We start from the raw sequence: 18407 nt of genomic DNA on the forward strand, positions 1-18407 counted from the left end.
TCTTTCCTGTCATGTCTTCCAACCTCCCACCCGTTTTAATGAAAATCCCCACAGTAGATTTATTGTAATCCTGCTAACAGCGACACAAGATAAGAACATCCAGGCCTGGATGACCGTTACTCTGATCCAATCATAATCTGGATCTAGAAGATTCAAATCTTTAATACGAGGAGGAAAATTTGCACTAAACCACAGTATGGGAATGTTTTGTATCTTCTACCAACTTTACTTCTGTTGACGTTCAGCTAAAAAAAATCTAATAATGCCACAGAAGAATCCAAAGACAGCAAGCGTCTCAACCCGGGTACGACGCTGACGGGCTGGACAGGTGTATCTGACAGGTGTTGTTTTGCAGCTCTCACCTCCCATTTGCTGTCCTGGGTTTTCCTCTTCAGCTGTATGTTCCAGTTCTCAGCGTCCACCTCGGCGCAGTGAGCGATGGTCATCGCCACCGGGCTGAACAGGTCCAGACCAGGGGGGCCGTAGGTCACCTCTGGACCCAGGAGGATCTCACAGCCTTCCAGCGTTTGGTCACTGAACACATGATAACAACACACACACACACACATACACACAGAATGAAAACAGAAGGAAACACAATAAAATAAAAAAAATAAAAATTTTTTTATTTAATTATATATATATATATATATATATATATATATATATATATATATATATATATATATATATATATATATATATATATATATATATATATATATATATATATATATATAAAATTTAAAAATAAAATAATAAAATAAATTTCCCTGCTGGAACCTCCTTAAGGGATAAATAAAGTTATACTCTACTTTATAATATACAGTATTTTCCACACTATAAGATGCACTTGGATTGTAAGGCGCATTGTCAGTTTTTGAGAAAAGTAAAGGCTTTTAGATGCGCCTTATAGTGCGGAAAATACTGCAATAGATACTGAAATTGTGTTTCAGTACACAGTTACAGGGAATTATGTTTTTAAAAAGAATGCAAATGCATAATTAACGAAAAATAAAATTCAAAACCATGTTGTGCTTGCTGCTGTAAACAGTAATTATTTTCTGCTGCATCTATTTCTGGTTTCTACGTCTTTATTCGGAGTCATTATGTATGCTGCTGCTTCATGAACCGCTCTTGCTCCTGGAGTTTAAGGTATTTCCAGGCAGCTGGAATTTTCCCCGTGGCAGGTGAAAACGTCGCTGCGATATGCCATCGAGCTGGAGTGCGCTCATTAAAAGCGGCTTAGAACAAACAGGTCCTGGCAGTGGATGGCGGCGGCGGTAGGTTTTTAGAGGAAAAGGGCAGGCGGGGATCAAGACTGAGGAGATTGACGCCTCAACAAAGCTCTCTAAGCTCACATCAGTCATCGCAGATCAGAGATCTGAGAGTGTTGATTTGTTCAGCTTTCCTCCTTCAAATGGGAAGTGATTTATAGTTGTCATGGTTACGCTGCTACACAATGACTTTAAAACAGGTTGAGAATAAAGTGAACAATGGCAAAGAAGGGGGGATTAGTGGAGGATTTGATACAATCTGCTGCTGAAGAGACCCTGAAACAAAGAGCACTTTTAGTTTATTATAATTTCATGTTTGTGACTGTCTTTTCTATCACTTATGCAAACAGTGAGACTGTCAGACAAAAGCTAGCAAATCTGCATTTGTTAAAGCAAAAGCCAAACGTTGAACATGCAGACCTACAGTTTTCTGTATCTAAATTATAATTTATAACCTATTTAATCATTTTAATCTTTTGTAACCTACTTTAATGATTTCTTGTTGTATTTTGTTTCTTAGTAGATATTTTGTAGTTAGTGCTTCCATTATTCTTATCTTATGGGATTGTGTTGTATCTTATCTTATCTTATCTTATTGTATCTTATCTTATTGTATCTTATTTTATCTTATTATAGTATATTGAATTAAGGCCCCTGCATCATGATAAATATTGTGATGTGTATTGTATCACCAGATTCAGACAGTATTCTGTCTTTCAGCACATCCCGCTGTTAATTTGAAGGAGCTGACAGGATGCTGAAGGCTTCTGACTAACAACGCAAACATGTGTGCTAATGTATAAATCTGCTCTCACAATGCTTTGTAATACAGTATATTCCATTAAACAGAACGCTGCTGCCGAATTCTCTTCAACACTCATTTCATTCTGTCAACACAGTCCACACTTCTCAACGTTTGCTCCAACATCTGACTTATTCTTAAATATTTCACCTAATATCTTCTTGTTTTTTTTTTATAGTTCTCCACACCTACAGCTCTATGCCTGATCACACATTTAATGTAAAGTGTTGGCGAGGAGCAGATTTCACGCTCCTTAAGTATCTCACAACTCGAGCCCGAGATTCCTGTAACGTTACAGATCCGGCCGACGCTGGAAGACGACTCTCTGTTCCACTCATCACCGGGATGAAGGGCTCTGTCTTGTGACTTCCTGTGGCCCGACATGAGGAGCATTACTTAAAGTGAGGGATGACTCACCTCTGTCGGAGCCGGGGAGCTGTGCAAAGTGGCAGATTGGGCCAGGAGAGGTCGGCTTAATAAATGCGCACATCAGAGCGCTCCATTAGCTTCACCTTTATTTGGTTGTCGTCTCCCACCTGTGCTTTTGTCCATTTTTGAGGTTGATGCAGACGCCTTCTCTAACGCGTCCAGGTAAATAAAGTATATCTATGTAATGTGCAGCAAAGACAGGAAGTTTAAGCTCCCCTTTCTGGATAACTCATGACGTCTTTTTTTTCTAGTGTTTCCTTTTACTGTTAAGCAGTTGCCATAGCAACAACAAACCTTAAAAAGTAAACCTGACACAATGACCAATCCATCTTTAACAATAACTTTTCAAAACTTATTATTTGTCCATAAAAAACACAGCTAAGATCTGAGACCTGGTCAATATCCCTCTATTTCCTGTATGACTCTCCAGCCCCAGACGTTGGCTAACAATAGCCTAATTGACAGAAAGAACGAGCGGAGGCCACCAGGTTTATCACTTGAAACATCTTACCTTGGTCTTAGGTGACTTATAATTGTGAGTGCTGATCAAATAATCTCTGTAATCACTGAAGAAGTTAAGGAAATGCCTTGAGCACCAAACTTTCTTGCAGACATTCAAGGGTAACATTTTTTTCTGTTCTCTACATGTATATAGTGGTCCTCTCTAACCCTACCAACCCTACCCCTCGTGACGTAACGAAAGCAGCGACGGACATATCCCGAGCCCGTTTAGACGAGAACACGCCCCTCTCCTCAGATAAGGTAGCGTTCTTGCCCGAGGTGAACTTCGGTGTGTCCTGCGCTGAGGTAGCGTGTCTCAATGCTGTCGTTCAGAGGTAGCCAAAGAAGAACGGGAGACTGCGTTTTATTTTACCTGTAAACGTTAGCCCACGCTACCGTTAGCCACATCCTCACACCCCCATCCAGGTGTTGACAAACGGAGCTCATTAGCATTTAAAAGTGCAGGCCTGAAACAGCCTGTTCTCTGTAGACCACAGCACCACAAACCAGTTTAGACCAGGGCCACATCATCAGCATAACGACTATCCTCAAAAAATAACATCAAACACAAGTTAAGACATGGACTTTGTCCAAAACGATTTTGTCAGTGTTAAAATGGGCTGAATTACTGCATTGTGGGAAATGTAGTTTTGGTCAAAGTCGACTTTTGACCTACTTACTTTTAGACACTGACTGACTTAAAAGTTGTTTGGTGGGGCCTTGTTTGCAGTGCCACTGGTTCTGTCCAGTCAGCACATCTGCTTCTATCATTTTAAGGCAAAAGATGTCAACCACAGTGCTGTTTTCATGAAATCTGTAGTTTATATCCATCCATCCATCCTCAGAGGATGATCTGTAATAGTTTTCATGATCCCTTGGTCTTTCTTCAAGCACTGCCATTAGGTCACAATCTGCCCTTGTACCAAATCTAATGGGCTGAATGCATTAAAGTTTAATGAGCACATTCATCCTCTCCACGCTGCACACTCTATGAAGTGTTCCCTAACAGCAACCTCGATCCATGCTGAGGACTGGCGGCATCAGGACTCGGAAGCCATGTTTAAAGTGTCATCATGTGATCATTTTCTCTGGTACTGAAAGCTAATTGGTCCCGAGGAACATGCTGTTGATGTCTGAACGTTTGTCGAGTGAGAGCATGGTTGTGGTAAACTCCTTTCTTTGTTGCATCCTTTCTCATTTCCTAACTGCCTTCCTTCCTTCCTTCTGTCCTTCCTTCCTTCCTTCCTTCCTTCCTTCCTTCCTTCCTTCCTTCCTTCCTTCCTTCCTTCTTTCCTTCCTTCCTTCCTTCCTTCCTTCCTTCCTCCCTCCCTCCCTCCCTCCCTCCCCCCCTCCCTCCCTTCCTTCCTTCCTTCCCTCCTTCCTTTCTCCCTCCCTCCATCCCTCCCTTCCTTCTGTCCCTCCTGCCTTCCTTCCTTCCTTCCTATATTCCCTCCTTCCGTCCTTCCTTCTGTCCCTCCCTCCTTCCTTCCTTCCTTCCTTCCTTCCTTCCTTCGTTCCTTCCTTCCTTCCTTCCTCCCTCCCTCCCTCCCTCCCTCCCTCCCTCCCTCCCTCCCTTCCTTCCTTCCTTCCTTCCCTCCTTCCTTTCTCCCTCCCTCCCTCCCTTCCTTCTGTCCCTCCTTCCTTCCTTCCTATATTCCCTCCTTCCTTCCTTCCTTCCTTCCTTCCTTCCTATATTCCCTCCTTCCTTCCTTCCTTCTGTCCCTCCCTCCTTCCTTCCTTCCTTCCTTCCTTCCTTCCTTCCTTCCTTCCAAGCCTCCTGTTTTATTTCCTTCCTTGGAGATTCTCTGAATTTACTCATTGCTGTTATATATACGTCTTGATCAATACAGTATTTCCTTCCTATGCTCCATTCTTCCTTGCTTTCTTCCATCATCTGTTATCTTGTTTCATTTCACTCCTCTTGTCATTCTTTTCTTTCTCCTTTCCATACGTCCTTAATTCATTTCCCTCCTTTACTTCTTTTTCCTTATTTCCACCTGCTGTTCCTTCCGTTCTTTCCTTTAACATACCTTGCGCTGCAGTATTTATTGAAGTAATATAATGCAAATTCACATTTTCATTGAAGAAGACAGACTCCCCAGGAGGAACCTGTCTATAGTGTAGAACGCACTGGGAGCATCCACTGATTACAGCACTATAGATTATCCATAACACACCTGAACTTAGAATTTAGCATCACATCTATAATATTGACTGTTAACATGACGCTTGTGAGTTTAGGGTTCTAGCCAGAAGGCATTATGAACAGATCACACCTGATGAACTCTATGAAACATTATAAGCGTGTTATTTATAGTGTTACCAAAGCATATTAAAATGGAAAATGTGTGAAAGCAGCTTTCAGGTGTCTGGATGCCTCAGTAAAACTAACACATGAGCTGAACAGAGGAAACTTACAGATGAGACTGACACCCAACAATTAATGATCGCTTGGGATCAATTGCATTTTCTACGTTTCACAACGTATGACTGAAAATCTATGGATGTGACACTAAAGAGCGAGAGAGACAGAAAGAAAGGCGTGACGTGAGGAGAAGGCGTCCTTGAACAATGTTACTGAGTCAGACGGTAGAAGTAGATGGAACGTCATTTCCATCAACGTGCTGCAGATGGATAGACGAATTCTCCCTCCGAGGCGCTCAAACGTTTCCATAAAGAACGACATCCGTTTGTAACTCTGACAGCTCTTATTTCTAAATCTGTAATGTCTCCTTGGTGGCGACACTGAAACCGTGACTGATGTGACCGTCCGGTGATCTGTGCCGTGAGATCCGTGAACCATGAGGGCTTTAAACAGGAGCAGCCACCACCAGGAACCAACAGAAGGAAGCCTGAACTCTGACCGGAGCGCCGGGAATCTAAGCAGGAAGCCGTGTCACGCCTACCAACACGCCAATGCACCGCCACCACCGGCTATGGTACCAGCCCCCTTACGCTCCAGAACCGCAGCAAACTTTGTGAGTGCATCATTCTTCCATTGACTGATTCAATAGAAGCCAACAAGTAACATTTCTATGTGGCAAATGTTCTCTTTCATGAAGTCTGAGCATTAAAAGCCCTTCTACCAGAACAATGACATATCAACCGCAATAGGTTGGGGGGGATTTACTTAACAATACACAAAAGAGTCAAAGGGAATATGACTGACCTCAGCAAAAACCAAACCTTCCAAATGGTTCAGACAAGTCTTTGAAAAAGCAAAAGTAGGTTGGACAGAGTTTGGGGGGGCCAGATGCTGCAGCAGCAAAGAAAGGATGTAATTCTCTGCATGTCCTCCGGCCTGCCAGGATGCAAGGCAGTGATTGACAGCTGGCGAGATGACAAGCACAACAGACCACAGGCGAAAATATGGATGTCTACCATAAACAACTCCCCCACACAGCGGCGGAAAGAAAGAGGTACTTTAAAAGCAACCTCTTTGGTCCAAACCAAATACCATCAGGATGGAGACTGAAATATTTTTTTGAAGTATTTCAAAAGTACATGAACCAGTGGGAGAAACCAGACGCTTCATGCTGACAGGTAAGATAATCTATAAGAGGAGGTGAAAGGCTGCAGACAACCTTCTTGTAAAGACTGGTTAAAACGCTGCAGGTAACACACACACACACACACACACACACACACACACACACACACACACACACACACACACACACACACACACACACACACACACACACACACACACACACACACACTAAACAATTCAGACACGCTGAAATAAAGAGGATTTGATGGAAAATCGAGTCACTTTTTCTGTTTTTCTGAAAGCAGGACCCTGTTGAGAGCAAAACTGCATCCTTTGAGACTCTCCTCACACCTACTTTAAAGGTGAAACATCATGAGTAATCCTAATGAAAGCCTGTTTGCATGTTATCACCTCAGCACCGTGTCATGGTGAGCCACGACCTTGTCATTTCTACTATTAAAGCGTGCATCTGGAGGACCCCCCCTCTTCACTTTGTGGCGTCGTGCGAACAAACAGTGACATTTCAGAGAAAACTGGAGCCCCCTGATGACTCTCTTTGGGGTAGAAGCCCCCCCCTGGAGAGAAGCTCAGTCCGTCCGAGGGTCATTACCGATCTGTGATCGGAATATGTAATGCCCCCCCCTGCCGCTGAGATGAATAACCTCATCGGCGACATCTATCCCGCCTGGTGGCTCTTCACTAGCGCACCACGCTCCGTTCATCGGCGCATTCATCATGGTTTAAACAAGCATCCCTGGGCCGCGACCCCCCCCCCCCAGAGCGCCACGTTGTTGACACCGGGTGAAGAACGTAACTACATATTGACTCTACAGAGATCGGAGGACTGGAGGTTTGACTTTCCGTCCTACGAGCGCATTAGTTAAACGAAAAGCCCCAGGGTTGTGCAGCTCCAACTCCATTTTTCTCCTCAGCCAGACTAGCACCTGTGGGGGGGGGGGGGGGGGGGGGGCTTCTGGGAGCAAATGCCCATATCGTGACATCTAAAGGCCCCCCTATAGGGAATGGGAGAGAGGCTGCAGGGCCGGTGGGGGCCCATCTGTCACAAAGCCTGCCTATGCAGACATAGAGATGAAGGACTCGCCCCATGGGGGGGTCACACATCAACCCCTCTGTCCAGACATTCATAAATGTATTTCCTTCATTTCTCTTTTATCCGTAGACTATTGTAACGACTTGTTGTGCTTCACTGGGGAGACAGCTCATTGTCACGACTTTGGCTTAGTCTAAACTTCCAACTGGGAGCTCTTTTAAGGTAAATTGGACACTCAACATCCTGGAGGATGTCTCTGAGGTCATCGGTTGGCTGTGTCTGCCACACGTTTCAGCCCTCAGGGAAACTGAAGGCTGGTATTACTGGAGGAAAAAAGGGCCAAACTTTGTGATAGGACTAGCTCAAACATATATTTTGGTTTAATATCCAATATTCTACACACTCAGTCTATAAATGTCTAGTACAGTGGTTCTTAGCCTGGGTTTGAACCCTAGGGGTTCGGTGAGTCGGTCTCAGGGGTTCGGCGGAGATGGAGGTCAAGACAAAACACCCGACACGATGTGTCAGCTGTTTTTGCTGAACATACACCAATCACCGTGTACGTTTGACACATCGTATCAATTCGTGATGTCACGATGACAGGAGAAATATGTTGGCAAAAACCTAAAGTCAGGTGACTCTCAGGCCATTTCACTATAATACAGTAGTAGAAGAATGCACCACCACTGGTCATCCTAAATATTTTAACTACTATTCATATTTTCGTTGCGAATGTATATTGACTCCAAAAATGTTATCAGCACTACGCTATCTGTTTTTTCTCTTTTCCCCTCATTGGTTGGTTTTTCTTGCCTGTGTGTTGTGTGGTACTCTTTATACTTGTCAACTTACTACCCTTACTTGTGTTATCTGCTGTTTTTAATTGGTTTTATTGATGGATTATTTAAAACGTAACCACTGATAGATTTCGCATTATTATCCTCACAAGTCTGGACGTTCCTTTTGAAGATTGTCGCAATAAATAATCTAATTTATCTTAAAAGCTTGATAAATTGTTTTATTTCATACTTGGGGAAAAAAATGAGTAAAGATAAAATAAGAAGCACAAAAGGCTCATTAAGCTGAACTCGGCACAGGCAATAAACTAAGAAAATACATTTGCCATCAAGCAGGCTTGAATGTAATTCTGCTGTGATGAAGCCAGAAATGACAGAGTGCATTAAACTTTATAATCTGCTTCAATAAGATAACAAAGTGTTGAGAAGTGACGGTCCAGGTGAGCACCTCCTGCTAAGTGCTACAGCTGTAACGGAAGGAGGAGAGGATGTGAATAATTAGAGGGATGGTGAGGATGGAGGATGAGGATGACAGAGGAGGACAGGCACACAAACAAAATGGTATTCAGGTAAACTCTGGCCTCACCTGGCTTCTCCTTGATTGATCACCATGTACATCTCCCAGGACATGTTTTCTGCCACTGCTCCATGAGGCACCAGCAGGCTGACCCCTGGAAAACACGCACAACGTGTCCACATAAGCACCAGTCAGAGTCGAGTCACACGCACAGGGGTGATGGAACACGTGTCCCATCATGTTTACATACGTATGTGATACAAATCATGTCAGAGACGCCCTTATGACGGACCTTTTGTTCGTTCTCCTCGCAGGTCTGTATCACATGACAAAAAGCACATCATCATACAGACCATGTGGCGCCGTGACTCCAGATGAGCCATCTCGGATGCTCCCTGTGTCGGCAGACTAAGGTGGGATTTACCAGAGGGGAACTCATCTGTGCTGCTCTAATCCAGCAGACTACTTTGAGAAAAAGCAATTTTGCCTCACAGGACATAAGAGTCAGGGTCTACTGCTGTCTCAGTTGGACAGACTGAGTGGAAGGAGACCTCATAATAAAGAAGACGGCTCTTCCACTGCAAAAACAGGCTGCTACTGGGCATGTACAGAGAATAAGAACAATTCCAGTTTGAAACTGTAGCCAGGCCAGCGCAGAATCAGCACTCAGTTCCAACATATACCCACCTAATAATGATTTTATTAACATTTTTAAGAATATAATTTCATTTATTAGAAACCAAACTCAAAAAAAACTTCCCTCTGCTGACCTGGATCATGCATTGAAAAGTTTGTGCATGAATTAACATTGAGCTGTTCACTTCAATAATTATTTCTAGATCATTTTCATGTCTCCAAGACCAGATTCTGACTACACAACTAAACACAACTCTCCCCCTATCAGAACTATCCACTTGGACATGAACAATTTTTGCCTGATTGTCAGATATATAAACCAAAATCTTTCAAAGTAGCTGTAATTAAACTACTTCTTAAAAAGCCAATGTGACCCTGCGGTTCTGGCAAACCATAACCCAGTATCTAACTTCCCTTTCCATCTAAAATCCTGAAAAAAACTGGCAGTAAATCATTTACATGATTTTCTACAATTTCTTATTCTATATTTTCCAGTCAGGTTTTTGAAAACATCATAGCATTGAGTCTGAACTGGATGAAGTTCAGACTAAATAACCTTTAAATGCATCAGATGAGGGACTTCATCATACTCGTTCTCTTACATCTTAGTGTGACCTTTTGCACCACTGACAAACAGAACCCAATATAAAGATTAGACCGTCTTATTGGCATTAAGCTTGTTTAAATCCAACTAATCAGACATAACTCATTTTGGGCGACTATTCTATTTACACCACTGTTAGCTACCAAGTGCTACCAGGATCAGTACTCCGGCTAGTTCTTTTCATTTTTCACATGCTTCATCGTGGGGAAATTGTCAGAAAACATGACAATAATCATAAACAGACGTTCTTAAAGACATTAAAATGTGGATGACCTGTAACTTCTTGCTGCTCAATCATGACTAAACTAAAATGTGTGTTCTTTGGACCTACTCACCTCAAAAACACATTACTGAGAGGCATAGTAAACTTACTAACATGTCGTCAATCTACAGCAATACTGTAAGAAACCTAGGAGCGGTTACGTAAAGCAAATCTCAAGATCAGTCTCGTGCTATTACAAAAATCAGGCACTTGTCTCGAAATGATGCAGAAATATTGGTTCAAACGTTTGTCACTCCTAAGCTTTGACTACTGCAACTTTATTGACAGGTAACTGGAACAAGACAAAGACACCACATTTCTCCAGTTTGAGCTTCTCTGCATGGGCTTCCAATCATCTCTAGATAGAGTTAAAGGTTATTCTGCTCACCTAAAAAGCACTGAAAAGCCAGGTCACCTCTTGTGCCCTATCATTATACTAGAATGCTGCCCTTCCAAAATACAGGCCTATTGGTATTTCCTAAGACTATAAGAACTAATCTGGGAGGTAGAGCCTTCAGCTGTAAAGCACCTTGCTTCTGGAACAATCTCCCAGTTCAACTCTGTAGGGTAGAAACTCTCACGGCCCATATTTGTGCTGCTATAGACTAGACTAGAGGACATTTCATGACACACTGAGCCCCTTCAGTCCTGTTCCTCATCCTCCCTCAACATTGAATCTCTCAAACTTTGCCATCATTGAGTTTTCAGGGAGTTTCCCCCCTGGATATCTTTGCCTTACAGTTCTTACCAACTTCTCGGTGTCTGGCTGTGATGATACAGTTAGAGACTGTCTGTCCAGTGCAGATGTGACCATGTGGGTGGGTAATAGATTGAGTGGGCAGTGATTTTGACCTGGACTACCATCTGGTTCCTGAACTGCATCTGTTCATGGACTCAGTTCAACCATGGTGGATCTTGGTCATTATTGATGACCCTCTTGATTCTTGTCCTCTGTACTCATAACATCTCCTGGGGAGAGGGATCCCTCATCTGTGGTTCTCCCAGAGGTCTGTTCTTTTTGCCCTGTAAAGGGTCTTTACTGAGTTTTTCCTGACTCAGTTCAAGGTTTTAAGGGTAAAGGGAGTTACTCTGTAGGGATTGTAAAGTCCTTAGTGGCAAATAGTCATTTGTCAATTTGGGCTGATTGAATACAATCTGATTGATTGTACTTGACATACAGTATAAAGGCTAACAAGGAGAATGTAGCCATTGGCTCACCATACCACCACACAGGATATAATTTCAATAAAATGGTTCCACAGGATGACAGAAGCTCAGTGGAAGGGTCTGGTTGCACCAGCAGTAAAAACACTGACATCTGGCACGGAATCAAACCGTGGAAGCATTTGTGAGTTCACTGCAGTGGTTTGTCCAACTTGGGCCAATTTTTCTCCACAGACTTGCACTGATGAACAATAAAAGGCCTGTATTTATGTGAGAAAGACTGAAAATGGATGAAGGAATCATCTTATGACTGAGGTTAAGTGGGAAACTGTATGTAAAGGAAATGAAACAACCTTCCTATTTAATCTGATCTCCAGAACAGCAAGGCTACGCTTTTGATTCAGCAACATTCTTGATTCTTTTTTTTTTTTAAGAAGCAAATGGAGATTTGTGTGCATAGCCGCTGCCCTGCCTGGTAAAGCATTCACACAGGGGAGGGAATAAAATAACTTCTTTACAAATAAAAGGTTCAGAGGAGAAGGGTGGGAGATGACAGATTTCGTTTTTGTTAGCTCTGTTGAAAGTGAATAATAGCTGTGAAGTGAAATGTGTATTTAAGGCAGTTTGAATTTATTAAATAAACCTTCTGTGCTGGTGTTAGTGGAGGCTGTTGTTACACCTCTAAAGAACATCAGCCAACTGTGGGTCAGTAACAACTGGATTTCTGGTATAAAATGAGTTGTTAAATGTTTGTTTGTAGTTTTTCTATTTGCCTGTGTTAACATAGTATGTTTTACCTCACTTTGTTTTTGTGGCATTTAGCACATCCCAGAAAAGTAGCAGATGTCATGAAATACAAAAAGCAAAAACAAAGGACATTTTTCTTCCAAGTAATTTTTCTAATTAATGTAATTTTTGTGACCCTTTCATAGTTTCCATCACTCTGGATTGAAAAAAGAAAAACTTTTGAAACAAAAATATTTCTATCCTTGATTGATCATTACTACCAGTTTCATTGGTTAAAACTAGTGCTGTCAGGCGATTAAAATAATTAATCTAATTAATTACAGGATTTGTAATCAATTAATCTAATTAATTGCATTTTAATCTCATACCTGCTAAAGGCCCCCAAATAAAGAATTTGAATTCTAGGACATTACAAAATTGTACTGCATGACTAATCAATATAATACACCAAGAAGAGAAGATTTGAAATCCACATTTTTATTGGTTAGGTGTGCTTTATAAATGAAATTCAAAAGAAAAAAGCTCAAGCACATCAGCAAACCAATGAGGCCAGGGGCATTTCTCAAAAATGCAATACGAATACAGTTAAATAAAATAAATAAAATTCAGAAATAAAATAAGGCTGAGTCTCAAATAGGCACATAAGCAGAGTCTAAATCAGAATGAATACTAAAGCTGACTCAATACAGCAATTCAAAATGAAAAGTATAACCTGCCTCTAAATAAGGCAACATCAATAGCAAGATGCTAACAGGCTTTTCCTTTAAAAGGGTAAGATAACGTTCAACTCTGTCCTTCACATGTTTTGCATTTAAATGATACGTTAGGCTGGAGCTGCTTCGGTGATATGAAGATTCTATTTTACAAAAGGTACAAGTAATAATAATAATAATAATAATAATAATAATAATAATAATAATAATAATAATAATAATAATAATAATGATGATGATGATAATAATAATAATAATAATGGATTAGATATATATAGCGCATTTCTGGACATTCAAAGACGCTTTACATCGGACCCATTATTCATTCACTCCTCATTCATACCTGGTGATGGGGTAACTACGTGTGTAGCCACAGCTGCCCTGGGGCAAACTGACGGAGGCGTCTGCAGCGCAGAATCACTGCGTTTTTGTTGATAGTCCAGTCTTCTTTTTAGAAATAAACTTTCTACCCAAAGGTCCGAGTTGACTTGCGTGGCTCTCCTGTGTCACGTCCATCTCTGTTGTCAGTCGCCCTGCTTTTGACTCGTGGCGAAGGTAGGAAGTGACATCACTGCACCCTCCGGGTCCCTCAATGGGCCAAATTTAAAAATGCTTGTGCATTGACTTGCCACTCACGATTAATTGCGTTAATTTTTATAGCGCGTTAATTTGCAGCATAATTAATGAATCTAATTAACGTGTTAAAGTGACAGCCCTAGTTAAAACCAATGAAAAACCAGTAAAACTGGTAGTAATGATCAATCAAGGATAAAAATATCTTGCAATGGACAAATATACTGTGTGTGTGTGTGTGTGTGTGTGTGTGTGTGTGTGTGTGTGTGTGTGTGTGTGTGTGTGTGTGTGTGTGTGTATATATATTTCAGTTACTTTTGTAATTTCAAATGAAAAGGATGAAGACTACTGTATTCCTTCTTTGGGCTCCAGTCCACTGTGCTTTGTGTTTACAGGGTCAACTGTTTGACCAAAGCTAAACTGCACCACTATCTTCTAAAAGTCAAGAGGTCTCAAAATTGTATGAAAGATATGAAAACTGAATTGCCATCTTTGTTTGGAGCTGAGATGACACAGACATAAAAGTATATGAGTTTGACAAATTCAAGATATACTTTAATCTGGATTGTGGGTTTGAGTCTTGGCGAAGTGTCTATTATTATGAATGAGAAGCAAACATTGAATTACACTGATTATCTATCACATATGTCCAAAGTATAGTCTGTGGATTAACTAAAGTCATCTGGACTTGAAGAGCAGATGCTCTGGAAATATATGTACTACAATATTACACTTAAATCAAATTTTTTGCAGTGAATAATGTTTGAATCCACCTTGCAAAACATCAGAAGGTGATTTGAATCATTCAGATGCAGAGAATGCTGCTATTTCAGTTTTTTTTGTTTTGTTTTTTTTTATCACAGAAGTGCCCCGAAAGCTTCAGTAATCTGCAGTCAAGTGCAGCCTAACGCTGCTTCCTCAGGCTAATGAATAGCAGTCTCTGCAGACAGGCAGTGTGAGTGCTGCACTTGACAGCAACACACAGACCCCTCAGCCCGAAAAGACAACTGCAAGAGGCTGATTTCACCTCAACGCCAGCGGGTCCACAAGGAGCACAGAATGGAGGTTGTAAGTGCAGCGCTACACGCCGACTGTTGACCCGGCAACGCCAGTAAAGGTCCATGCAAACTCCTCCAGTTGTGTTGGGGAGACATGATGAGAATGTGACCCCTGTTTGCCTGAGAGAGCCAGCGAGGATGTGGAGGAATAACAAACAGCTACCTGCCTTAGCAACGGCAGTGATTGATCTTAGCAACAGCTTACGATATATAACGCTGAAGAATTCATGCAGAATAGAAACAAGGGGCCAATGAGAGGCAGTTAAAAAAGATGTTTGGTTTATTGTCTGGCATCACTTTTCCTTTTTTTCTCCCTGTGATTTGTATCTCCTTTCTGTTGAAATAATAGATTTGTATGTGTTGTGCGTGTTTAAAGTGCACATACTGATTTATTATCTTATTATGCACAGGTATGTGCAAATCAAAAGATATAGGTCCAGTATTATTGATCAATAACCACTGCTGGAGAACAACATTTCATATTCTGACACATTAAATCCGGTATATTTACTCCCTGAGCTTAATGCATTTGCACTTCATGGTTTGCCATCAGGTACTTATATAGAGGTTCATTTCTGGTCCACAATCGTACCGACTCAGTTTAGCTGGTTGTCATAGCAATGCTGCCTGAAACCGCTGTAGTGTAATCGACTACATGACACAAACCTTTCAAAGAAGGGAACTTCTGATGGCCACAATTTATTAAGTTAAAGTAGCTCGGCTGTTTGCACACATCACAAGAGCAATAGTGTAATGCTCGAGTTACAGTGTATATACAGTATATAATGCTCTTTACTGGAACACTTTTGAATGTAAAAATTGCATGTGGACATAAAGCTCCCAACCAAGAAATTTTGTGTACATTTTGCAGGAGAATACCAGCGAAATTGAAACATGAAAGTTTATGCAACTTTTGTAATGTGAACAATACCCAGTATTTTGAAGCCTGGTGTACTTTGATTGACTGCTTGTACTTAATGAAGTGAAAACAAACATTATTGTTTGACACAGTGATTTCATTTTGAGTCAAATATCTAGTGTTTTGGTAAAGTGTGCGTACAGAAAAAGATGTATTCTCTTTTGAAATGAAGAGTTAGTGTTTATTAGACAAAATGTGTTCTTGAGAAGAAAATTAACCATTTGGACAATTGTGCTTTCTAGGTGTGAGTCTGTGTTAAGAGTTTAGAAAATGTGACTGCTGTTTGGACAAACGCTTGTAAGCGACTGAAAAAACTAACATTCAGTGAATTATGGGATCTTGTGGGATCAACAATTATTATCTTGTTTTGCTAACAATAATCCTCAACTTAATGAAGTACTTTCATCATGTCATATTTTGCTCTTTTTTAAAATTCTGTCCTTCTCATCATGCTCAAAGCAAATTCCTACTTTGCCAAAACAAACTTGGCAATAAACACAATTCTGATTCTCATTAAGGTTCAGATGCATCAAAGCGACCGCTTTACAGTCATTTAGTCTCTGGATCCTTTAGGGAAATTGAACGTTGCACGGCTCACAGAGCTTTTGCAAAGCATGGACATTATTTTCCAGAAATGTACAAAAGCGCTTTATCTTCTCAGGAGATGGTGAAATAAGAGGTAAACCCCGTACCAGACTGACTGACTTGTGCTGTCGGCAGAAAAGATAGTTCTCATCTTTTATCTTCTCAGCCTGAGACTCGGTAATCTGGGAGATACCACAGGGGGGCTTTGGCAAAAATGACAAGATGATTGTAACCAGAAAATCTGCATATCTTCCTCTTGTTTCTATTTTTTTTTTGGAGTGGATAAATCTTTGATTATGTAATTTTACACTATTTCCTTTACAGATTGTTTTTCTGTGCTTTTATGTGATATCAATAAAGTTGTAACCTGCCCATAATGGCTTAGTTTAAATCAGGGTAAACTCATAAGAGTGAGAAAAGATGCTGGACCTCATCCTAAACAACTTCCTGCTGGCCTTACCGGTGTTGGGCACCACCAGACGTCCTCCAGGGCGCCCGAACACTCCGTTAATCCTCCGCTGCTCTCGGCTGGCGCTGAGGGGTCCATTGAGGGTGAGCAGGCCTTTCTTGCGTCGGTCCACGGTGCAGCAGTCCCGGCCCAGGTCTCGTGGGAAGGTTTCAGCCGGCGCTTTGGCGTGGAACTCAGCCCGCTCAGCCACACCCAGCGAAACCATGAAGGTGCTCTGAACTTTGACCTTGATGTCCGGTAAGGGGTCAAAGAGCTCTTTGTCGGTGCCATCCTGGAAGCAGAGGGGGGTGCTGTATGCCCGGCCCACAGTTAGGTCAGGCTGCATGGCCGAGTTGAGGAGCAGCGGGTTTCCTGCAGACATAGAAAGACAGGATCAGATGTAGGCAAAGGCTTGATTAATGAATGAAAGCTCTGTTTCCTCTCATATGGGATAACGAAATTCACTGGTGTCCCAGATCCAACGAAACAAGGTCAAGATTGCCCTATTTTTTTGGGTCATTTCTTGATTTAGCAAAACAAAAGTTGAAAAATGTTCAAAGCCTGAAAAGCTGAAGAAAAAAACAGGAAGAAAACACTAATAATATGTAATTAATATTATCAGAGGATCCACTGTAGTTTCACAAGTTGCAACGCATGCAATGCAATAATCAAAATAGTAAAAATGTAAACTTTGAAAATGCTGTTTCCCAGGTTCCTTTAAAAAACTTTCCCCGTTAGCTGATGTGAGCTTCAGCCGCCGGGCCTTCATCACACCTTCATCATGCTCTGAGCTGCAGGTGTGTGTCCGAACATGAGCGAGGGCGTGGTCCAACAGAGGTTACAGCATGGATGCGATGGATTTCACGCCTCAGAAAATAACCATTGTGTGTGAAGAAAGAAAAGGTTTTACTCCTCAGATCTGCACCCTGTTTTGACACTAACACAACTCTCTACAACACACTTGACCACTTCTGCTCTCCTATCTGTCTCCTTCGTTTTTTGGGAGAATAACTTTTGGATTTTGACACACAAATCCCGAAATGAAGGTTTAACAATAAAATCCTCCTCTACCTCTACCCTAGAGGTAGAGGATTAGTGTTAGGGTAACCTCCAAGCTCAAATCTTCCAAGAGGACATTTCCTTCTATATCTGTTCCAAACCAGTTCCAAAGGGACTGACTGAAGTGAACATGTGAACACAGGCTAAACGGTCCTGTTAGAACCACACCTCTGGTCAGCTTAAGTGTCCTGACCAGTAAAACTCCTGCACCGACTAAAACAACATGTCCGGGCAGACGACCAAAGGATCAGAGGTACGGGAGCACAACCTGGGCAGAAGGTCCGGGGCTGAGGGCCACAGTCAGAGCTTTAGATTTAATTACTGAGCACACACACACACACACACACACACACACACACACACACACACACACACACACACACACACACACACACACACACACACACACACACACACACACACACACACACACACACACACACACACACACACACAGCTTGATCTCCATAATCCATCTGCTGGAGTCAGCTCCTCTGGACAACGACACGTCCTCCTGAAGGACACGAGGGAGGGCCAGGAGGGGTGGAGGTGACTGCTCTGTCAATGAGGGGAGTCCTTCAGCTCCCAGTGTGGACCCTGTGGAGGGGGGGGGTGTCTTCATCTTGTGCCGTTATCCGTGACGGCTGCCAAACGGAGCAAGGAGTGTGCCGCATCGATCTGGCAGACTCAGACACGTGGTGCCCCCCGGATGAGTCGTGCCAAGATAACGGCGAAGTCACGGAGTCCTTGCTGCCCAGCTGCTGCCCGTAGC

The 18407-nt window shown here is 42.0% G+C and overlaps 1 protein-coding gene across 2 annotated transcripts in view; it reads right to left on the reverse strand.

Annotated features, from left to right (window-relative positions):
- LOC137593080 (netrin receptor UNC5D-like) overlaps positions 1-18407 on the reverse strand; it is a 172087-nt gene that overhangs the window by 23020 nt on the left and 130660 nt on the right. For both annotated transcript variants that reach the window (XM_068311674.1, XM_068311673.1), the window contains 3 exons: positions 16589-16948; positions 8937-9021; positions 363-534 (listed from right to left, as the gene is read on the reverse strand). In XM_068311674.1, the coding sequence (XP_068167775.1) occupies positions 363-534; positions 8937-9021; positions 16589-16948 (617 nt within the window). The remainder of the gene's footprint in view (positions 1-362; positions 535-8936; positions 9022-16588; positions 16949-18407) is intronic.

This window comes from Antennarius striatus, chromosome 3 (genome assembly GCF_040054535.1).
Source record: "Antennarius striatus isolate MH-2024 chromosome 3, ASM4005453v1, whole genome shotgun sequence".
NCBI lineage: Eukaryota > Metazoa > Chordata > Actinopteri > Lophiiformes > Antennariidae > Antennarius > Antennarius striatus.